Source organism: Hermetia illucens, chromosome 1 (genome assembly GCF_905115235.1).
Source record: "Hermetia illucens chromosome 1, iHerIll2.2.curated.20191125, whole genome shotgun sequence".
In the NCBI taxonomy this organism is placed as follows: Eukaryota; Metazoa; Arthropoda; class Insecta; order Diptera; family Stratiomyidae; genus Hermetia; species Hermetia illucens.
Window position 1 is genome coordinate 39,441,923 of NC_051849.1, and position 24,493 is coordinate 39,466,415.

Below are 24,493 nucleotides of genomic sequence, written 5' to 3' on the forward strand. Positions count from 1 at the left end.
GCCTACTGCATCACGGCCGGCAAGCCAATGTGATACAGCGTCTCCCGGTGCCACCACTATGGAGGTTCTCCTCGGCTACTTGGTTTTGGTTCAGCCGACAGGGTTGTCGACCTGTCTTCCTCCCCACCACTTCTGAGCACCTTGCATTGGTACATAACACTGGATGAAACGTGGATTCACCATTACATTTCAGAGTCAAGAAGAATGTCAACTCAATGTAGATGAAAGGGCGAAAACCGGCCAAAGCGTCCGGGACAAAGCAATCAACAGGGGAACTTCAAGGGCATTCAGAGTATACGCCAGCGAAGACAACAAAGGTTAGTTTAGTGCCACTAGATTAATACATTGACCCCTGTATTGAAAAATTTATCGAGTAAATGTATGGAGACAATTACCACCGGACACAATTCCTTACAGAACATGGTGGTTATAGGAAATATTTGCGAATGGACAATTCCGAGTGCGCCGACCGAAGAATCGGGAGAGAAAGAGGTTGAGCGACGCACTAAGCGTTGATATCGAATGTCACATTATAGTCGCTATACAAAAAAAAGTTCCAGGAACTGTATCGTTTCTTCCGGGAAATAATAATTCAAGGTGGTTCCGCGGGGATATAGGCAGAAGAATGGAGGTGATTTGAGCGAGTGTAAATTCCAAAAAAAAACGATTACTGCTTAGCGTATCAGCGTCAGTGCTGGCAGCTATAGACAAATCGACTGAGAATATCTGAGAAGTCCACATTTCTTTTCAAGAAATTGTATGGACCTATATCTAGCTAGACTGTGGACATTCTAAATGACACTCACTTTTTGGAACCGAAAAAAGGTGTTTACCTCAGCGTAATTCACAGGATAACATCAAATAGTTGATGCCAAAAGAGTATTCTGTATTGAAAACTGCTTACTATTGTACTTATTTGATTTAGATCGTCTAGTGCCGACAGTGTCCTGAGGTATATGCCATAAGGCTGCTCCGTTGCTGATCAAAATTTGCCTTTTATTGAATCCCACATCTTAAATTTGAGGTAATTGCAGATCAGTTTTGTTCATAACTTTAACAGAAGCGGGTCCCAGTTCGCGTAAGATTTTAGGTCGATAAATTTGAACTTCATGCTGTCAACTGTTTTATGTCTTTACGAACTTAAGGAAACTCGTGATGTGAAGTAGGAAAAACCTGGGCTTCCATGAACAGCAAGATTACCCGAAAACAATATCCTGAGCGTTATTCTCGCAAACATACAGCTTTCGTCGGGTTGTGTGCTCATTGTTTGAGTTGAATTTTCCACGAAGGATTACAGTTTCATCCGTGTAAAGTGGCCTCCGGGTAGTAATTTAATCAACGCGATTCTGTTGTTTCATAGTTATTTTCTTCAGTGATGATGCTCATTTCCATCTCTCACACAATCGAACATATAAAAATCGGAGCCTGGTCAATCGTAGAAATTTCCATGATCCCTACATTCAGCACGTCTTACTATGTGGTGTGCACTCCTACGAGGTAAGGATAATAGTTGTTTATTTTTTGGCTTTTTTAAGGAGACATTTGAGACCCAGTATTTTCAACCAGACCTGTAGGGAAAGATTCACGAGGACGAGATACAATCTCTCTTCCACCCTAGTCGAAATGTGGGCAGGAATAGACAGGATGTTTATAAAGATAGTATGTACAAATCACGTGATAATAATGATACCAGGAGCAACCCAATCCGGTGTTGGTGTCCTGGCTGTAATCGCGAAATTTTACAAATAGGATCAAAATTTCAGTTTCAAACTATTTTTTATACGAAACAATTTGGGAGTCATCCCTTATATTCTCTGCTAAAATCATAACATATATGAAAACGGTAAAAATGAAACGAGACGATGTTGATGCATGCGGTACTATCTATGTAATACATTCTCTCTGAGTACCCTGTGGCCCGACGAGGCTCAGTTTAAGTTATCGGGACACGTGAATCGTCATAACTGCCTGTATTGGGGCTTCACAAATCCGCATCTCATATTGGAACAGCAGCTAATTACGCCAGCCTTGATTGTGTGGGGTGGAATTTCGGAAGCAGGTTTCTTTGACGGCAATGTCAACGTTCACAGCTACCTGGAGGTGCTGCAAGATTACTTCCTCCCAAGAATGCAGCAGCTTTCCAATTTTGATAACCTGTACTTCCAGCAAGACTGTGCTCTACCGCATTATACAGTCATGGTCCCTGGCTACCTAGATGACAGATTCCAAGGAAGTGTTATCGGTCGGTGTGGGGCCATTGAATGGCCTCCCCGACCTGACCCCCCTGGATTTTTATTTCTGGGGTGTCATGAAGTTATGGCCTCTGTGTTTTGGAACGTCCACGGAATTTTGCTTTTGGACTTTCTTCCGGGGAGCCATACGATCAACAGCGACTATTATATTGAATTATTGGATCGATTGGTTGACCCAATTAAGCAGAAAAGTCCTCACATTGCAAAAAACGGCTGTTTCACCAGGATAATGTCGGTGAAAACAATGGGGAAATTGCACGATTTGCGATTCGACTTGCTCCGACGTTGAAGTTATGAAGTTTAGACAAACGATGAAATGATTGTATCCGCTATGGGAGGCAACTATCTTGAAGAATAAAGTTGAATTCTGCAAAAAAAAAACGTTTGTATTGGTTAGTCTCGAGACTTAATGGTTGCTGTTACCCGACACATTAATAGTGCTAGATCTGTTTTCGAGTTTTTGGCCAAAATCCCAAAATTTAGGATCCTCAATACCAACTTTCCTGTTCCGTGCTAATACTCTATTCTACCATATGGAAGCAACAGTTGGAAATAGTCGTCACTGTTACTCGAAAGCTCCAAATCTTCTATTATCGAGGTATTCTGGCCTGACACAATCTCGAATGAAGAACTGTGTTGGCGTACGAACGAGATACACGTAGTAGTTGATTAAAAGGCAAGAGTGTCAATGGATGGGTAGCTCATTAAGAAAAGGAGATAACTCAATTGTCGGCTATGTCATCTCCATCCTGACCAAGGTGTGGGACGCCCTTGGAAGACGCAGCGCTAGGCACTAGAGGAATATACGCTTCTCGGGACGATCTGGACTAAACCATATTTCGGCGAACCGGCAACGATGACTCGTAGGTGTGGCCAACGCGCTATGCTCCATTTAGAGAATAACATCATCATCATCATCAACGGCGCAACAACCGGTATCGGGTCTAGGCCTGCCTTAATAAGGAACTCCATACATCCCGGTTTTGCGCCGAGATCCACCAATTCGATATCCCTAAAAGCTGTCTGGCGTCCTAACCTACACCATCGCTCCATCTTAGGCAGGTCTGCCTGGTCTTCTACCATAGATATTGCCCTTATAGACTTTCCGGGCTGGATCATCCTCATCCATACGGATTAAGTGACCCGCCCACCGTAACCTATTGAGCCGGATTTTATCCACAACCTGACGGTGATGGAATCGCTCATAGATTTTGTCGTTATGCAGGCTACGGAATTATGTATTCTCATTTAGAGAATAACGGCAGCCATATATGTACATACTTATGTATATATAAATATGATGGATCAATAGCCGAGTTGGTTGTTGTTATGAATATTTATGCCTTTTTTGCTGCTGTATCCTTATCAGCGACACGTGTTCGATATAATAATAATAAAACTGAAGCAGCCTCATTGATATTGAAGTGGGAGAAAAATAGACAATAATAAATATCCAAAGCACATATCCGGCTACCGTGTTGGTTGCAGTTCTTCTCAAACTGGGGCGTGGCGTCGACGTTACCCTTGGTTTAAAACTCGGCTATAGAGCAATTTGTGCGTTCTTGATAGGTGCGTATTGTGAGCAACAGCTAGAATGGCAAACGTCGCTGCAAGAAATCGAAAGATGTCCCAGCACCAAGTTACTTGATAAACATTTCAGTGCGAATCACGTTTTCCGATTCGCGTGCTTCCCTCTCGGGGTCCGAACTAGTTGCGGCAGCGAAAGAAGTATTCATGTGTGCAGTTGTCATCGTGCTTGAACTTAGCTAGTGATCCAAGTGCGGCCCGCTCAAACGGAGGGAGGAGCAAACATTGCCAGTAGTCGGAGGAGACACGAGAACGGCGCGGTTTCAAGGACTCGGAGATCAGAACGGGGATCCACGGCCCATATTGGGGATGATTGCAGCCGCCAAGATGGACAAGAAACGGGTGTACAAGGTGGTGCTGACGGGAGGTGAGTAGCCGTTTTCGCGGCATTAATCGATTGGTCCGGGAATTCTCTCGGGGAATTTTGTGAGTCAAGTTCCGGTCGCATGTGATTAATGTCGTTCTTATGCAACATGTTCCCAGTCCGCGTGTGGTCAACGGTGTTTCGGTCGGGTAGCGGCCCGACGAACCCTGGCACTAGGCCGCCGGGGTGGGGCTAAAAATAGGCAGGTGCTCCATGATACCGTACGTGTGCCTCAATTTCCATAGAACACGATTATCGGCGCGTACAGGGCAGGTTTGCAGTCACATTTCGGGTTTCACTTAACCTCCCTGTGAACGGTTCCATGTGACTTATCACCAGGCTATTGTCGTGGCATAAATCGATTTTGTTTACGACTGGCCGCATTCGATATGTAATCTCAATTGTCCGCCAATGCCACTCGGCCGAATGGCTGCATTTATATGCGTTCACTTATATCACCACGCATTAAAGTAGGGAATCATTGCGAGGGCACACGGCCAGACGAAGTGTGAGTGGATTTATTGGGACTTTTCTGTTTGCTTGTTGATCGCAAAACGATTTTCGCGCACATTGACGTCACAAGCGCTGACCTTGAATTGATAGCTTTACAAGAGTATCGTCAGCTGATTGGGAACTCAACCCAAAGAAAAATTATCGCATTTCACTTGGTGGGAGTTGTAAACAAGCGCGAGCACTGGCCGGCGATTACTTGACAGAATATGGGGAAGACCGGTGGCCGTTATAATTAATTCTGCTTCTGGGAAGTAACAGAAACGCAAACACTCCCCCCATTAGCTCAAAAGACATGAGTTTGTGGGAATTTTGCTTAAATTAAATGAACCTCTCAACGAAAAGTCTCGAAACACGCGAATTGGGTTGGGGAGAATGAATTTCAAAATTACACAAAAGCTTGTGCACCAATCACGTAATTAGTAAGATAAAGATCTGCTAACAATAAGTAGAATAAAAACTAAGGATTATATCGCTGCCCCTCTTCATAGTTTATTTTGTCGTTCATATGAAAAGATAGTCACAAGATAACTGATCCAAGTACGCCAGAAATTTATAAGAATGTGCAGGGTTGAAATATCGCTTTTCAGTCAAATATTATTTTCAAGTGTAGTACGGGGAATGTATCAATGTAACCTTCATATGAGAAGTATGGAAACGAAAGCTATGTTATCCTAATCTCGATTGGCAGAAAAAAATTAAGTATTCCTTTTGACAAATACTCTATCATCATCCTTATAACAGATATAGTCCTTGGAGTTGCAGCATTAAAACGGCGTACCAAAGCAATAATCGTGCTCTACGTTGTGGTGCAGCCACTTTTTATCAACCTTCCTATCAAGATCGTACATCGATAAGATGATTCGTGAATACCAAATGTCTTCCAACTGGAATATCGATAACTAATCAACTATTTATGTTTAAACATTTGTGAATTCCACGACGACGTATTTCAAATATTCGTCGACTGCAAGCAATCATACTACTACGACCGAAACCTGTTTTTCAAAATAATTCTTGACTTAAGAATCCCAGCAAGACTGGTAGATCTCAATAGCAGCTCAGAATTAATAATGATCTGAAAAGTGTATTAAAGGCAAATATCAGTCTAAAAGAAAGGAATGGACTGGCCGCTCACATACTTAAGACCCAAACACAATTACGATGCGTGCGGAATGCGGACGAGACAAGCTGTGGATCGCACGCAAAGTACAATGTTCAGCAAAGTTCGCTCCAGGTCGGGAAGTTTCGTTCTGATGATAATTTACACTATTTACAATTTGGCGGCGCTTTTCGTTTTTGGCTGCTACTGAATGTAATTAATTTGAATGAATTCGTTGTGAGAACTGCGGAAGGCACTAATTGCGGTGCAAGTGCTAATTGTTAATGTCACTTGCAGTGAGGAAGGGTGGAAATTCCTCCGGCCGACTCATTACCTGGTTTACGCTTTGTGCCAACCAACTGTCTACGCTGCTAAATTTCTTATACCAGAAATTCTGCACCCGATCCAGATCTTGGCCCTCCCAGTTCTTCGAGCTGTTTATGGCTCGTCGAACTTCCTCTACGGTAACATTCGCAAAATTCATGCCAGGCGTATTGGCATAGCGGGTGCCCCCCCAAAGTCCACCCCGGCATTCTTTCGCTTCCGTTACCGAAAATTGCACTGTCTGGACGCTCTGTTGGGATTCGTTGAGAGATCTGAAAAAGCTTCGCTGGTTCCTCGCGTATGTTGAATTCTGGACACGTCTGGAGTGACTTTCGCCATACCGTCGTAACCGACTGCATATGACAGAAAGTGTCCAGAATTTCAACTACGGGTGTTTCACTTGGATGGCATAGTTCCGATAAACCCTCTGCACTTTATTTCTCACCCGTCTGCTGGCATTGCCAGTGCTGATCTGAATCAGTCTAGCAATGTCCTGCCTTAGTGAGTCGCGCCGACTTTCCAGACGAATTTTCCATGGTGGATCTCTTTGGTCACTGAAACCAATAACACGAAAGCGATTCTTCGGACCGTGCAATCTGATAGCCGTAACTGCATCACAATACACAAGTGATTGTAGTTGCAGCAGCGACATATTAGCACACAGTCGAGACGCATTCTCATTATTGATTTGAGATAGAATTCCCGGAGTTGCATAGAGCAGAGAATACCTGGTCTATGCAAAGGATCCATTTCCAAGAATTCTAGACACACTCTTTGGAATTCTTCCCGAAGCTCAGGGGAACCCTCAGCTGGACGGTGGAGAAAAGTGCTTCGGCGAGTACTGCCTCTGGCCTCATCGACTCTCGGTCACCAGTTTCCGCGGTGACCTCAAGTCGAACACGCTTGTGTCGCTACAAGTTATAAAGTGGTACTGGTCTGCGACTCGTTGCACAGTCACGTGCGGGAAAGGCTCGACGAATCTCTGATGTCCCCGCCGTTATTTCGTAGTAGGAACTGAAAGAGATTCATTTCTTCAGTCCACTTCATCCGCTGCCTATGCGAACCTGCTGAAGTGGTCGCCACATATTGTGGTCGTCGTGGCGCGTAGACGTCGAACCGCCCTACGACTAGCAGTTTCGACGCTATCCATTACGGGAGCCCGAATCAGACTCATTAAGTGGATTTGCATTTTATACCTCACTGCTAGGTGTGAGGATAGCTTCCTCAGTGAGTAATCAGTGAGTTCCTGCACTTTCCTCACCTACCTCCTGAGACGCTGCGGTGGCGTACTGCCATTCAGACTGAAGCTATCCATCCCTCCTCCTTTCACAACCGGGCTTGGGATCGGTTACGGCGGAGTTATTATTATTATATTGCAAATGACGCAAGAAACTTTATCTGTTACGCATCACAAACCGTGCTCTATTTCACTATGTTAATCCCTGAAATTTGCCCATAAATTATCCAATGTAGTCCGTCTGCGGTAGTTCGTAGTTGACCTTATTATCATAAACAGCGCAACAGTCGATAGCTAGTCTAGATCCGCCTTAGCATGGAACTCAAGGCATCCGTTAGTAAGAAACTCTGTTCCGGTTGTGTGCCAAAAATTCGATATGCCTTAAAGCTGTCTGTCGTTCTTACAGACGCCATTGCTCTATTTGAGGCAGCATCTTCTTTTTCTACCATAGATATTCCCTTTATAGGTTTTTCGGGCTGCATCATCCTCACCCATACGGATTAAGTGACCCGCAAACTATTGAATTGAATTTTATCCACAACCAGACGGTCGTGGTATCGCTAATAAATTTTGTCTTTATATAGGCTACGGAATGGTCCATCCTCATTTAAGGATACATTTATTCGAAGGATTCTTCTCTCGTTAACTAACTTTGCTGCGAAAAATCTCAATTTCGAGCCAGAGCTTGGTTCCTCCTTGAATCCTTAAAAGAAAAAGTCTCCGAGAGTTCATATGTAAGATGTCAATTTTGGAGGCGTTTTTGAAGTTTTCCATGTAGACCAGGTAGAAATATGGCCGACGTTGGAAGGTATGATTCTTAATCCTTACAAAGAAAGATTCAGTCTCTCATGTCACTGATACGCCTGTCCGAAGCACTTCCCGAAGGGTTTCGACGACAGTTTCATGATCATTTTCTCTTATCTCTTCGAGCAATTAGGGCATTTTCGTGTACACTGGTCATTTTCGTACGTCCGTTTAAATTTTCGGTGATTTCTGGTTAAGGGATCTACATGTAAAATTTCGCTCAATGTGCAATTAAAAATGATAAGATTAACCGTGAGATGTGTTAAAAAAGTCAGCATTGTATTTGTTACTGACATCGTTTCCACGCTCAATGATCTTGGCGATCTCAAACCACTAGGCCTCAAATCTCCGCTGAAAATATTTCCTTCCATTTTTCGAAATTAAGCTTCTTGGGAAAAGATATCTTGGAGGCAAACATCTCGTCTAAGAAAATATCATAACTAATGAAGAACTTGATCGGCGCACAGGCTTAAAACCTGTGGACATGTTCATTAAAAGGTGAAACTAGCAGTGGATAGGTGGGGCTGCATGCAAAGGAAATCACTATCCCAGGATGACCGACGAGTAGCCTTAGAAGCGGAGAAGGAATGCAAGCTTTTCGGAAAATCGTGGAGGCATGTGAAGCACAACGCCCCATCAAACACACAATAAATCCTTAGGGGAATGAAATCCTGCTCTTGATGTCGGCGCTGTTTTGTCCTTTCTACCAAATAGGAAAGAAAACCTTTCGGTTTTAGTATTTTCAGTTGTGAAATGCAATTGTTCAGGCGATCTTCCTCCATGAGGAACCCAGGAATCAAATTTCACAACATAGCCCGTTGATCGGATTCTTCTTTCTATGATGTTACGGTGTATGTAGAACCTTTCCGGTAGTTCAACAATAATTATATTATTATCCTCGTACAATGGTACTAGCAATTCATCGCTTTCCAGCTCGTTTGGCCGAAAAACTTATGCACGCATATATTTTCATAGTGTTGCTAATGAATAAGCAAGAAATGGAGCAATACGACGTATTTTCCGATTGTCTAGGATTTTATTTAGATGTGTAGACACCAATGTAGCGAGGGCCATTTGTCCTCTTCTCCAGTGTTTAATTACAATCATTCAAAAGGTTTTTACTGGATATAAATTATCCCCATTGCCTGTAAATTTATATATGTTAAGACAAAATATTACAAATATTGAAAAAATAAATTATCCATTTTACTCAGCTGTCATATTTCCTTAAAATTAAACTTAATTCAACAACCTTAAACAATATTTCAAAAATTCCAGGTCCCTGCGGTGGTAAAACTACTGGTCAGTCACGACTATGTACATTCTTCGAAAATCTAGGATGGAAGGTAAGCTGATTTACAATTGTTTTTAATTCGAGTAGGTATCAAAAATGAATTTAAATTAGATAAGTTTGCAAAACTGTTATTGATTCATATAAGCCAGTTATTTATTGAATTTGAAATTTCTTTTGCGGATTTATGTTGATCTGTAGAGCAAGCATAGCCTAGATAGGGGCAAGGTTTAATTTATTTTGGGACAGAGACAAATATTTGCACATAGGTCTGAAAAGTTCATTGTTCAAAAACACACATTTGTAGTTTTTATATTTGCTTTACGCCGACACAAATCAGACTTCCCTCTCTCTTCTTCTCTTATATATGGTCTTCAGCTATAAATTTATGACTGCAGCGAAATATACTTTTTATTTAAATAAATTGATAAGACAATTTCATCATGCATATGCATGCATTGCGTATTACTGCAGGGTGTACAAATTGTGGAAAAATTTGCACATCAGCTGTGGTTCCTAAGATAATAATTTCAAATGATATGCTTTTCTACAAATATTTGCGCTTCTAGTGAGTATTCTCCTTGGAGTATTCATTTTCCAGTCTCAAAGCCTTTGTTATTGATTTACCCCAATGCAGTCCTCTAAAACCCAGAAGTCAATTTATTTTCCCATAAGCCATGTTACCTGTCTAGGCTGTATGTTTGAAACCGATAAGATTACTTTTGGATTCGTGTAGTTTTTCTGGTAGTTTTACATTTTGAGAATATCATCATGTCGTTTAGTTCACTTCTCTCGATAAATGTATACATAATAATAAAGCCTCAAATTTCAAAACAAAGATAAAATACTATCTTTTGTCTTAAATCACATGAGCAGTCGCAGTAAACTCCAATAAACGGCACGAATGTATGGATATCGCTCGGATCAGGTAGAATGATGGAGATATATTTTGTCGAAGCAATGTTGTGACTACGGGTTAAAATTTGAAACAATTGTTGTTTACTCTTTAGGTCTATCAAGTTGGTCTTTGTTAATTTCATAAAGCTAGCCACGATCTGTAGAATAAAAGAAAGATGTTTCGATGATAATCATATTATGATGTCTAACGAAATTGATATGTAAACAATTTAACTTTGATTTTAGGGCATATTTTGTAAAGAATTTAAAATTGTATACAAACGTCATTGAAAATCCCTTCCTCAATCAATAAAACTTTATTTTAATCTATCTTAGAAAAGATATTTTGAGGCCAAAGTCTTTCACCTATTATGCCCTTAATTTTAAATCATTTGCAAAGAAAAGTGGACGAAACGACAATGATTTCAAGAAAAATTTATATATAATTTCAATTACTTGGCGATAGTTTTTGTAATTGATTTTCAAACGCAATTATTTGTCAAACATTTAAAGAAATCGATTGAAAAATAATTGTGTTTGACTAGTCAATGAAAAGAAATAAATTCCTTGATTTATCAAAAATGACCGCCATAGATTTTAGTGTTATGTTATTAGTTATACTTTGTCGGTGAACAGTGAGACCGTTGCCTCTTTAGTAAATTGAAATTTGATTTTTAGTCTGGCTTTAACGTAACGTACAGAAGTATGTTTTTATAAATAGGAAATTGTTGTGATTTGCCAATCCAGGCCGAAATGAGTGTTCGTTTATATAATATTTTCAGGTATTCCGAGTGCCTGAAACGGCCACAGTACTTCTCAGGTAAATGCCTTCGATTTATTGGCATTCTTAATTTTTTCTAAAAACAAACAAATAATAGAGACTCAGTTACAATACATATAACTTTTCCTGTTAACGTTCATGAGAAGGAACTGCTTGTTAGCAAATAGATTCCTTTCAATGTTTCAAAGTAAAGAGTTAAATGTTTTTTCGAATGCGTTTAGATTTTCTAACTATTGAAGTACTTTTTTTCACACTTGATAATGAATAATATGGAACTTTGTTATTTGCGTAGAATATGAATGTGTTGATATTAATTTTAAATCATTTAAATTTTCAGTGGTGGCGTTAAATTTTCGGAATTAACAAAGGAAGAAGGTAAGACGGTTTACATTTACATTACGATTTTCTTTTCAATTGCTATAATTTTATGCTGAGCGCTATGAAGTTAGGCTTTCTGATGAAAATCCTTTCAGAAGGTTGATGTACGGATATTGAGATACTGAATGATCAGATTCGCAAAACAATCCCCTGATCAAGGAATATATAAACAGAGTGATAAGCGAAATACAAAAACAATGTTATGTCAACCGAATTCAATCGTTTCGAGTTCGATTTCTTTATATGGTTTTGTATGAATCAAAACTTTATTAAAATCGATTCAATGTTTGTGTGTTACACCCAATTTACTCGGAAACGACTGAACCAATTGTAACGAAATTTGGTGAGAAGGTGTGATCTGTGATCCTCTTTACATATGGCAAGTGGCATCATTTTGTGTTGAGTTTGGAGGGGGGCTCCCTATATATGCGATATTTCGTGTAAATTTTTTTTCACAGAATATGTTCATAAGGTGTATCAAATGAAAGGCCTCGATTAATACTTTTCTGATCTTATTTCTTATATTGAGTGAAACATAGGGAGTGAGGGCTCAAAATGTATGCCCCCAAAAGTGAAACACATGTCATTCCGATATCTGTTAATAATAGCACATTACTATATTTTAAAAATTTACCCGAATACCCCCTTAATTTCATCCTAGATGTACACGATTTGGCACTGGTTTAAAGGATTATATAAGGCATAACTTTAGGAAGTTTGAATTAAATCCAACTATTAACAAAACTATTGCCGTTGAAGCTTTTGCATTTCACGAAAATTTATTGCACTCTAAGAGGTGAACGGCGGGGTCCATGGGGACATTTTAGTTATATTATTTTTAATATTTTCTATCAGTATTGTCTGGGTTTTTGACATCCACAATATCTGCGAAGCGATTAGTCAACGACAAAAAAATGTAGGCTTGGGATGTAGTCTAAATAACTAGCAATTACAGTAGTGTGTAAATAAAAATGCACGAAAAGGAGAAAATGAATTCTGTCAAAAATGCTTCGAGTAAGAAGTTTATCAATTTTTTGCATATTTTGACCATCCAAAAAGTGCACTAACAAAGTTGAAAATGAAATAATAATTTTTTAAATGGAAAGTATACTAATTAAAACAAAATAATTGCCTTCTCAATATTTTTGCCGATTGTTGTTCAGATAACTAACTTTTATAAATGCCATTATGTTGTCAAGTGCTTTGTTAGAGGAAGAGTTCTCAAGTGTCCTTGTCACAAGTCCCTTCATTGGGCATTAACGTATAATTGTATCATTTAATAGTAAAATATCAAAAAGTTGGTAATACCCCAATGCCCAGGAAAATCGGTATGTGTGGCCTAGTGCGTGCCGTTATCAGGCTATGATTGCGCGCATTACAAAACCGATTACGCTGGTCAACTGACGCACTTGTCACTGCCTACACTATCAGGAAACGTTTGCACGATGAAAAGCAATGTCCACCGAGGCCCGTAATCTGGACAAAACTGATTGAGGGTACTGTGGCATCTCAGAGGTACATATGTTCCATATGTCATCCCATTGTGGCAACGACTGGTGGATGCTGCACAACTAGCAGCAGCTTATTAAATTGCTTTTGAAATTCTGGGATGAATTCCCAGAAAAAGTATTTATTATCTTATTGATAGCATGCCATTTAGGCTCCGGGAATGCATTTCGAAAGTGGAGAAAACACTAGATATCAGCCAAACGGAAAAAAGTAAGATGTTGTTCGTGCTAGATGATGTCGCAATTGATGATGTTGTGGAAGTGAGAACTCGCGACCGGTGATGTCCATTATTATCTCGAAGGAATAAAACAACAGATACTGGCATAAGGGTAAATTACGCACAGTTCTCGACTTAAAGTTACGCATCGGGTGAATCGAGTTGTGAGGACATGACTGTCAAATAATTTTTGAAGGAACCGAACGATTTTCAGAGAAGGGAATCTCAAATATTAAATCGAAAAAGTGCCAGAATTGAGTTCGAATTTCTTGACTATAGTTTTTTTTGGTTTAGCTAGAATACTCTGAGTGACGTTCGATTCTACACGTCCGACCGTGTCGTGATTATTTATCTTTACAATCCTATCATAGGAGACATTACGGGTTAGTAGTAGTTGAGCGCTTAAGACAGAAGGCACAGAAAACCGCTTCTTCCTGAAGTGATTGTCAAAACGATTGCGATAGTTCTGTGCCAAAGAGGTTTCCCTCGTGGTTAACAAAAATCAAGTTCAGGAACTTGTTTAATCTCTTGAACTAAACAGATGCAGTCCACGTTTTTGCATATCTCAGCATTGTCATGACATGATTATTTTTTAAACTGAATGGTACCCAGTCTTTGGTGTGGAACATTTTCCATCTATGTTTTTTAGCCCATAATTTTAATTAGTTTGAGGATTTTTGTTGGTCCTGTGTCTCCATTTATTTGATGGTGGACTGCGCCAATTTCGAGCAGTAATTGACCTTTAACTTCTAGCGAATGAGCCACTCATTTTGGGCAAGTACCCACAACCCACAAATTGCTGACGGTTTGGTCGTAAAGACAAAGGCAACTCTTCAGATGCTGCCTCATCTCTGCCGTGTTAGAAGTTTAATTAAGGTAATTAAACTGCTCTGTGCTCTGTGAAGTCGGCCGTTAATACCATGTACCAGAAATCATTATTACCTATTTTCTCTATCAATAGAGAATGTTCTCCGTATTAATTGTTTAGTTTTTTTTTCAAACAGCTCGTGATAACAAACATACAGTGTGGTCCTTTGAGAATTAGAGATTTATTTTGCTCCCCCAATCATTCAATCTGCATAGGAAAAGGTCTTAGATTACAAAAGTTAGTCTGTTGGCTAAGTTAGATGGATGGTCGCTCGTGTAGAGGCTTTCTTTCAATTCTTGCGGGGATGTAGCTTTGAATAAGATATTCCTCACTAGTAAGTACTATGACTTTGAATAATTTTCAACTGGTTTTTATTGAAAAATTATTCATTTTTGACATATATTTCTGACAGTATTACAATTTCACTTCGAAAATTGGAATACCTTCACAGGCAGGAGAATAAAATCATTTTTTGGCTAAGAGTGGAGACAGCGGTGGTGCGTGTTGCATCCGCCACTTCTTGTTGAGTAAGGGAGCTGCCACCCACCAAGTTCAACATCGTATGCACCAACTGTCGCTCGCAGACTAATCCGCCTGAGAAGATCAAAAGTGCTCTTTTCGCAGGTGCTACACAGGTCGTCATAAGATCTGGCTGATTACGGAATCATGGCAGCGGATCGATGAACGGAAGGGGTAGAAGGCTCTATTGACCGCTGCGAGTGGTGGCAGGCGTGACGTGCTCGAATTCCGATACCGAGCGAAATCCCGAGAAGTTCAGGGTAATGTACGCCGTGATAACCGAATCACGAAAGAGTTTGCATGTGGCTGCAAATCTTTCGATGGTCCTATGAAGGACGTCAAGGAGAAGTGGAAGGAGCACTTCACTATGATGCTTAACCATATTATATGCGGTGAAATTCCTCCGCATGTGGTTGAAATGGCTAGTCACCGTAGCATGCGGATACGGACTGTTCTTCCAAGTGAAAAAAGCTGCTGGGCTCCACAGTCTCCCAGCGAAGTTATTTATCGCTATATGACTTGCGGTATCATCCAGGGCAGACGTTGCCTCATCTCTGCTCTGGAAGGAGCGTGAGCAAAGTGGTTACAAAGTGGCATTTGTTCCCTTATATCAATTCACAAACACGGCATGTGTAGGAATTATAATGAAGACGCATTAATGGACAGAGCATCGAAGGCGTTTATTTGTGGATTTTGCCTAGATCCGCTTTCGCTGCCCTGTCTAAAATCTGGAAATCTCAACACCAAGATGAAGTTGAGACGGTTCTGTGCTAGTGTTCTTTCTCTGTTGCCATATGGGAGTTATATAGGTGCAAAGGAAAGGAAAATGAATTACACTGTTACTCAAAGCTCCAAGCTTGCGTCAACATCTTTCGGCGTCGTATCATCGGAGTATGCTGGCCTAACACTATCCCAAACAAACTCATACGCACTCTGTCGGGAGGCGGAAGTTGCAATGAATATGCCGGACATTAAGGAGAGACGACAATTGCATTGCTGGCTACACCATGCAGTGGAATACATTCTCCCAAGATGGCCAACGGGTGGGGCGCCCTAAAGGCACTTGGCGCAGGACAGTAGATGAGGAGTGCGAGCCTCTCGAAAAGTAGTGGTGTCAGCTGAAAGGCACTTTAGGTAATCTGAAAAATCTGTTTGTTATGCATTTGTTCGCAGCAGCTCTTACTTTCCCCATGATGGTTTCATTCAAACTATGAATATTTGGGTTTGTCGACGGTGACAATGCAAAGCCGCGCTTATTTCATAATCTTGTATATTTAGGATTATTGAAGTGTATCTACTTTTCCTCGTCAATACAGTAGGATACAAAAATTTTTTTCTGTAGTTAAAACCTTTTAAAAACATACGCTTTTTGGAGGGAAAATAAAAGTCAGTTTCTTTCGTCAGGAACTGGGAAAATATACGAAGCCAGGAGAATGCATTCCCAGGCTCAGTACTTCGCCCTAAACGGTTTGTTAATCTGTCTTTATTTTGATCTTACGAATACTAATGAAATTGGCTGAGTCGCGATATGCAAGACAAAAAACAGTTCAAAATGTACCAATAATTACAAAGCCTTCGGATAAAATATCTACGTAAGCTGTCAAATTTAGGACGAAAAGTGTCGTTTTTTTGTTTGAAATTTTAATGTCTTCAGTGCTGGACGAAGTGGAGTTCGTTCTATGATTGTTTTGACCTTTGAGATATTTAAAGCTAAACAGTATTTACTGATCCTAGTATGGACTAGGACCAACTGCCGTCTTTTAAAAATGACTTGCCATTTTCAATTATGGCAAAGATAGATGCCACTCTCTATTCTGACGAAGGCATGTGAACAAGAATAATATAGCTTGTCTGCATCGATAGTGATGAACAGTTAGAATCAAACGGTTTGATTCATTTGCACCTTGGAGTTGATGAGGAACTTGTCCTTGATTGAACTCTCGGGTATCTCTCAAACACAATAAGAACATATAAATATCGATAAGGATTATGCCCGGCATAATGTAAATGTGGATGTGTTTGAATCGAGTAACGGGAACTTCAAAAGGGTTGTAAGGTCGTCTGTTGTCTCTGGTAACTTCAGGAAGATCTTCGATGAATACTTGATGGGAAACTCCTTTCCCTGAATGGTTACCTCAACGTATTTTTTAAGCAAATCATGGAAGGCCATTCCTTGTGGACCCATCTGTAAGGTCGAGTGCGAGGCGTTGCTCTCCGTAGAAGGTAATAACGGCGGGGTTAGCTACGCAAGGTAGGAGGTTAGTTGGTGTTAACTAAGGTCACATCGGCTCTACTATGGATAAAGAAATGCCATCTGCCGTTTCGTTCCTATATTGTCAAATGATAATTTTTCTTTTTCGCTAGCCCAACACACAAAGTAGTTTGCGCTTAGTGGCCCTTTTTCGGAAATGTTAATGCGTGTAACAAAAGGCTACATCTCTGCGGAAATATCTCGATTTCGGTTAGGCTCGACTTAATAGTAGGTTTCGTGAGTCTAGACTTAATTTGTCGTACCGACGGATTAGTTAGATTTCAACCTGCAATGATTGACGGGTGCTTGATCTCGAAGATTTTATCTGCGCTACTCAGCGCTAGTCGATAGTTTTTCCTTAAACATCTTTTGAATCGTGGTAGTGTGACTAGTACCCGCGGGTTACCCAAATCTTACAGCACTTGTTATTCTAAATTCGAGCGACTTCAATTTACTTGCTGCCCGTGGAAGGCTCGACGTCCAGCTTGTCCTGCCTCAAGCTTCCATTGGGACTCTTTTCTAGTTTCTCTTTTCGCGAACGAGTCATAAAAAGGAGAATTATTTTCCATTAGATAATTCGAGGATAGCGTCTCACATGGTCGCCACTGATCATATTCTGGTTATGTTTAAATCTCTGACGGAAAAAAGAGATCAGTTTTCTGTTTCAGCCCCCTTACCAAAACAAGAGCCATCAGCCCCATAGTATGTCCCTTCGAATAGACTTTACTATTTTAACTATAAATTAAAAAAAAAAACGGCAGACGTAGCCTTTAATAAATGTTCATTCAGGAATAAAGATCAACTCTCATTTTCAGCATATAAATTCCAGGAGAATCTGATTAAAACGATGATTCAAATTGAGAACACATACTTTGAATTGGGTCAAGTGTGCAAACGAAATTGCCTTATAATCTGTGACCGAGGTGTGATGGATGCATCAGCCTGTACGTAAATATATTCATACATTTGAATAAATTTCTAATTTTCTATTTATTCCCTTTATTTTCCTTGCGATTCGTTCAGATTTAACCAAAGCGCACTGGGAAAAAATGATGTCAGCCAATTCTTGGAACCCAATCGAACTCAGAGATAATAGATACAATCAAATTCTACATTTGGTTTCTGCTGCTAATGGTGCTGAAGAATTTTATACAATTGAGGTAGAAACCTTTTTCCGGAATATTTGAGAAAAATTTCGAAAATTTCTTGAATTTAGGATCATGCATGTCGTTCAGAAGGCGTTGAATTAGCACGAGATTTAGATTACAAATCGGCTGCTGCATGGATCGGGCATCCGTACTTCGATGTGATTGATAACTCCACCGATTTTGAGACAAAGATGAATCGTCTAATAGAGTCGGTATGCCAAAAATTAGGTATCGATGTTGGAGATCGGTTGAAAACCACATCAAGGAAACTCAAATTTTTGGGTATGTATTTATTCAAATGTGAAATTTTCGTTATTGTATTTATTTTTGATTTTGTCGCTTGACATTCATTCTTTTCTCTATACTAGTTGCGGGACCTTTACCACCGGACACAGAATTCCCGGCGTTCCAAGATTTCGATGTTGTGCATCATTACCTACAATCATCTGGACCAAAGGTGCAAGCCCGACTGCGCAAACGGGGCCAAAAGAACCATTGGAGTTATATACATACAATTCGTCGTCCTCACTTGCACGGCCAGTCCGTTGAAGTGAAAACACAGTTAACACAACGTGACTATATGAATTTGTTAACTCAGAGAGATAATGCTCATTTTACCATCTTCAAAAAACGGAGATGCTTTTTGGTTAATAATCAATACTTTCAGTTGGACATATATAAAGAGCCAAGCCATCCAAGGTAAGAAATAGTTCCGTAATGCCTCCAACTGTTTATATGACCAGTGGTCGTTTTGGATTTTTGTTTTCTTTATTAAAAAGGTGTAAAGGCCTGATCTTGTTGGAGACTTATTCCTCGCTAACGGGCGATGCCCTGAACAGCTGCTTGCCAAAGTTCTTAAACATTGTGAAAAATGTAACAGGTGATCCCGATTATTCGATGTTTAATTTGTCGTTGAGGGAGGATTGGAGCAACTCGAAGAAATTCTGCCATTCATTGCATGGTAAGGCATCACAATATATGACCACCCCCGATGACGAATCATAGGCCAATGAAAACATCATTATCTTGCGATTAAGGATGCAAAACATTTGTGCTATATTCATCTCACGTTTGATTTGCATTTTTATAACAATTTCTAATTATATAATTTTTATATACTAATTGTTACCGCATGCACTCCACTCTTCAGGAGCAGTATTGAAGAGTAATAAGTAACTTAATCAATTTTTTGTTCCAATTTATAATGAAACTGCAAATGATTCACGTGTGTAGGTGGTAAGTGGGAAGATTTTTTCAAACATACCATTCACTGGCTAGTTTTAATTAAAATCGTACATTTAATAGACAAACACTAAAGGTGATAGCAATCCAAATGTAGATGTAAGGGTAGAAAATATTTGGGAAACTTTGCTTCATAGTAGTTATGTCACGCCGCTGAAATTTGTTTAGCCGCGTGTAATTTCATATTTCCATTGAACAAATTTTCACATAATTTTGGCCTGCAAACAGCAATTTAAGAATATTTATGTGTTAATACACCAATTGTTACGGAAAGAGTGCCACAATCTATGTTCGTAAATTGTGCATACTGTTCACCGCATTTTTTTTTAATATCAACCGGTGATTATGGGTTCCATCCATATCCCAGCTGAGTGCAGAAGTATCTAAACATACATCATTGCCAAGATCGTACTTATAGGGGGTTTAGGGCCTTTCATATCTGATATAATTGGTGTTTCCCTTTCACTTCATATCGATCCATTTTGAATGATTCTATTCGATATATCGACATCGAAAACAGGTTTATATTTCCATATCTATAATATTTGGTTGGGGAAAAAGAAATGTCGTATTTTTTTCAATAGATGGCGACACTTAAACATATCTTGTGTTGTACTTATCGCATGGGGTCAAACTATACGGCGATTTGAAGGCGACAATCTGTGCTACAAGTGTCTCTTTGACACTGTGTGTACGTTTCAGTCTCAAGTTATAGCGCATCAAATATGGAGTCCACCAACGTTACGTTTTTACTACCTGAGAGGTAAAAATGCAACGAAGGCGGCCGAAAAAATTTGTGAAGTTTATGGGTCCGATACTGTAACGATTCGCACAGCACAGCGTTGGTTCGATCGATTTCGTTCTGGTGTAGTGGATGTCGAAGATACACCCCGTTGTCGTACAAAACGGATAAAATCGTCGAAATCATCCAAGTAGACCGGCATGTGAACATTCGCTCAATTGGCCAGGAACTGGGTAAGGATCATAAAACCGTTTTTAACCATTTGCAGAAGATTGGATTCCAAAAAAAATTTGGATGTTTGGGTGCCACACGAGTTGACGGAAAAAAATTTCTTGCACCGAATCAATGCCTGCGATGCACTGCTGAAACGGAATGAATTCGACCCATTTTTGAAGCGGATGGTGACTGGTGATGAAAAATGAATTGCGCACGAAAATCTCAAGTGAAAAAGATCGTGGTCGAAGCGCGGCGAGCCGGCCCAAACCATCGCCAAACACGGATTGACGACCAGGAAGGTTTTGCTGTGTGTTTGGTGGAATTGGAAGGAAATCATCCACTATGAGCTGCTCAACTATGACCAAACTCTCAATTCATTCCTCTATTGTAAGCAACTCGACTGTTTGAACCAGGCGATTGTCCAGAAGCGGTCAGAATTGGTCAATAGGAATGATGTTGTGTTTCACCAAGACAACGCTCCGCCTCACATATCTTTGATGACCTGCCAAAAGCTACGGGAGCTTGGATGGGATGTCCTATCGCACCCACCGTATAGTCCGGACCTGGCACCAAGTGATTATCATCTCTTCCGGTCCATGCAAAACGCTCTTGGTGCTGCTAAGTTCGCCTCAAAAGCGGCTTGCGAAAACTGGCTGTCTGAGTTTTTTCCAAATAAGGAGGGGGGGGGGGGGGATAATGATGCTGTCTTCTAAATGACAACAAGTTTACGAACAAAACAGCGCATATTTGACTTAAATCGGGTCATTCTAAGTATGTTAAATTCGATCACAAATACGACATTACTTTTCCCCCAACCCAATATAATATTATAACCAGTTATTAATCTTCGCTTGATTAGACCAGTCAACCTGTCATTTTTCAGTAGCTATTGCAAATTTCCCAGACTGCATCGGTCAAGCCACAGCCCCTTTCTGTTTCGTGTTTAGATTAATTCCATGTGTTTGGAGCTAACAAAAAATGGATTTGGTTGCTTCCCAGTGACTGTGTGCATTCATGGGTGACGGTTAAAACTCGCGGAATGAGCTAGAGCTGGAAGGATCCTTCTAGCCACAGCTAATTTAGTCTCATTTTCTCATATGCTGACGATTTGTTGTGGTTGGTTCCAGTGACGACGAGGAGTTTTCATTCACATTCAAATGCATTAAAAACATTCCCACTCCTCTGTTCACATCCTTGCGACACCTTCTTTTCAGCTGAGATGTAAAAGCTGTCGCGACATTGTAACATCACATGTCTCAGTTACGCGCTGACGCAGGCTTGTTACTTTCTTCATCATCGTTCCCTTCAGATCATGATCTGCTTTTACGGCCGTCCCCGATGACCTCAAGTCGAACACACTCCCTGATGGTGGCCGGGATTTTGTCGCTGCGAGTAATAAAGCGGTACTGGTCTGCGACTCGCTGCACAGCCACGTGCGCGAATTGCAGGAAACGCTCGACGAATCTCTGGTGCAACAAGGGGCGATAATATGTTGTACCCGCCCCACCGTTATTTCGTAGTAGGAGCGGATAATGAAGAGGTTCATTTCCTCAGTCCATTTCATCCGTTGCCTACGCAAACCTGCTGAAGTGGTCGCCACAGATTGCCGCGAAACAGCTGCAGCAAGCGGAGCTATGCTCCTGGTCGTCGTGGCGCCTAGACGTAGAACCGCCCCACGACTAGCGGTTTCGACGCCGTGCTGTCCATTACGAGAGCCAGATCCAGGCACTAAGTCAGACGACTCCCGCCGGTTATCTGTACTGGGCCTTAAATTCCTTCTTCTTCTCATAGATGGATTTGCATTTTATACTTAACTGCCAGGTGTGCGGGTAGTTTCCTCAGTAGGTAATCAATCTACAAGACTGCAAAGTTCCTGCACTTCCCTCACCTACCCCCTGAGACGCTGCGGTGGCGTACAGCCATTCAGACTGAAGCTATCCATCCCTCCTGCTTTCAAAACCGGGCTTGGGACCGGCTACGGTGGAGTTATCTTTGCTCAAATCAATATTACCATCTTGATTGATGGTTACAAAGTAAAATTATGAAATTGATCTATTCTCTCTGTCGATAGCTGTATGTCGTCAGAAGCGGCATGTTTGATGACTTTTCGCATATTCCAAGCGTTTAGTGTAATGAACTGGCAATATTTTTTGTGCATACTATAATATATTCTGAATGGGTAAAAATGTAAGTCAAGCGAGTGGTACAGCGTATTGTGGTCGGCTTGAGGTTGCGATGTTTCGGGATCTTTCTCTATTGAACGTTATACTCAGTCAATATTGTCGGTTTTGATTTTTCTGCCTTTTGTTCCCCAAATCCGTAATCTACTTGATGGTGTTTTTATAGGTACCAATCTTGCGTTCAAGACTTACTTGAATTTATGTTGGGTTTTCTCAATGAAATAGTTATTCTGAAAATACATTTTTGCAATTTTCACTAGTTCGTCTGGTGTCTAATTCTTCATAAGCAAAATAGTCTTGAATGACGTTTGGAATAAATCCAAAATAGCGGCGATAGTCCTAAAAACAAGAGTTATTACTGATTCACATGGGGTTACATGTAATTAGTGCACTCTGTTCCAATTACTTTCTAGCAATCATACTTAATGACAGGTCCCGCGACAGGCCTACCAAGAAAATGTATCTGATGTCGTTAAAAACAAAATGATCAGATTCGAGCCGACTCCGCTTGTGAACGGGACAAAGGCTGAATGAAAAGAAGATTCTATTACGAATTTCGATTTCTACACTCAGTAATATAACCAGCTTGTCCTAATTTTTTAAACATTTTCCGTATTTCATTTATTGAGTTGGTTTTTCTGCAGCGTCTCTATCGACAGACTCCGCCCTTCCCCTGAAAGTAACTTTTACGGTTGCGCTTGTGTTCGTGCTTCAACTGGGTGATTAGCATTCATCCATTGACCGTCAATGAATCCTGCTCGATAGCTATTCGCGAGGTTCAAATTGTTGTTGCTCCTTCATGTGGTGATGGGATCCATCTCGGCTTTGTGGTTATGAGCTTTCCCCATATTAACTATCTTAGCAGTTTTGATATTTAGCAAAAAATACGATGTCTTGGCCTTATTTCTTCATCTTTTTGTACCTGCGTTGCATTGACTGCAACATCATTCACTGAACACTTTAAAAATAAAACATCAATCTATGTTTAAGTTGCCTTTTCAAAATAGATTTGTGCGACTGGCACTAACATTTCGTCGGGCTTTACTATTATTACTATATTCGGGTCTAGATGATTTCAGTACTTGGTATATGTTTGTAAATTCAAAATTCATTTATTTGAAAATGAAAAGACACTATACATATACAACAGTGGTGCTTTTACTCTTTTTAAAATCTCCAATAACAACATAAAGACGAAAAGGTCATTGTAAATTTAGAATAAAATTCAAATACATCAAGAAATTGCATGCTTTTCGGATTGAAATTACTAAAAATTGCTCACACTCACTCACAGTCTCAATTGGTCGTCGATAATTTATTTCTAGACGAAGGGGATGCAATTGAAAAGAAAACAAATGGTGTTTCACTTTCAATAGTAAATGGTAAAATGCAAGGCTAGCGAGAAGAAGAGAGTCTAATCAAATTGTTAGGAAAATTTCGATACACTCGGTAAGTAAATCAAAAAGTTGTTTCATTCTTATAAATTTAAACTTCTGAACGAATTCATTAAATCCAATATAAGTTGATTAAAAACATCAATTGATTGAAACAAGGAAAACGACAAGTATAAATAACTAATCTCCAAATACTTGGAAAAGAATTCCAAGCAATTCATTGTATGGACTGATCTGTATTCAAGACTAATAGTGCTTGATTTTTGTATTGTAGAAAGAAAGTGCTAATTTCTTAATTTTAAAATAGAAAAAAATACGTTCATTAAAAAGTATTGAAACCATTGTACAGCATTGGCGACATAAATGTTTTGTTATTAAATGTCATCCATTATTTCGCATAAGTTTAGCAGTTTTGCTGACTGTAATCAGTAGGGCCAAAAGTAGTTATAATTTCTCAATAATTTTCGAAACGAATGTAATAATTTTTTGCACATTTGTTCATTGCAGGTACTTAATAAAAGCGATTGGTTATAAATTGAAAGCAAAATTATTAATTAAAAGAATTTTAAATTGTAAGATAGTTCTACCTAGTAATTTTACTGTTAAATAGTGTTATGTACTTAGTAAAGTGTAAGATTTTAAATTAATGAAGGACTAATAAAGTGAATAATAGTTTAAAA

The 24,493-nt window shown here is 39.9% G+C and overlaps 1 protein-coding gene across 6 annotated transcripts; it reads left to right on the forward strand.

Moving 5' to 3' along the window:
- The first annotated feature begins 3,835 nt into the window (after nt 1-3,835).
- On the forward strand, nt 3,836-24,493 carry LOC119653491 (TRPL translocation defect protein 14). Of its 6 annotated transcripts, none has more exons than XR_005249706.1 (11): nt 3,836-4,206; nt 9,459-9,526; nt 11,151-11,188; nt 11,487-11,524; nt 17,707-17,835; nt 17,915-18,051; nt 18,108-18,321; nt 18,408-18,738; nt 18,819-19,000; nt 19,190-19,275; nt 23,745-24,493. XR_005249706.1 is itself a non-coding variant. In XM_038058124.1 (10 exons), the coding sequence occupies exons 1-10, from the start codon at nt 4,149-4,151 to the stop codon at nt 23,816-23,818; spliced, it is 1,269 nt and encodes a 422-aa protein (XP_037914052.1). In that variant the 5' UTR covers nt 3,836-4,148; the 3' UTR covers nt 23,819-24,493. The 6 variants fall into 6 exon arrangements, 3 of the variants coding, with proteins under 3 accessions (XP_037914052.1, XP_037914072.1, XP_037914082.1); XR_005249708.1 differs by having other exon boundaries at nt 24,321-24,493; XR_005249705.1 differs by lacking the exon at nt 19,190-19,275 and having other exon boundaries at nt 23,745-23,868; nt 24,321-24,493.

Coding starts and splice junctions, on each gene's coding strand:
- LOC119653491 (XM_038058124.1), top strand. CDS start 4,149: ATGATTGCAGCCGCCAAGATGGACAAGAAACGGGTGTACAAGGTGGTG. Junction 4,207..9,458: donor CAAGGTGGTGCTGACGGGAG/GTGAGTAGCCGT, acceptor CAAAAATTCCAG/GTCCCTGCGGTGGTAAAACT. Junction 11,525..17,706: donor GGAATTAACAAAGGAAGAAG/GTAAGACGGTTT, acceptor TCTCATTTTCAG/CATATAAATTCCAGGAGAAT.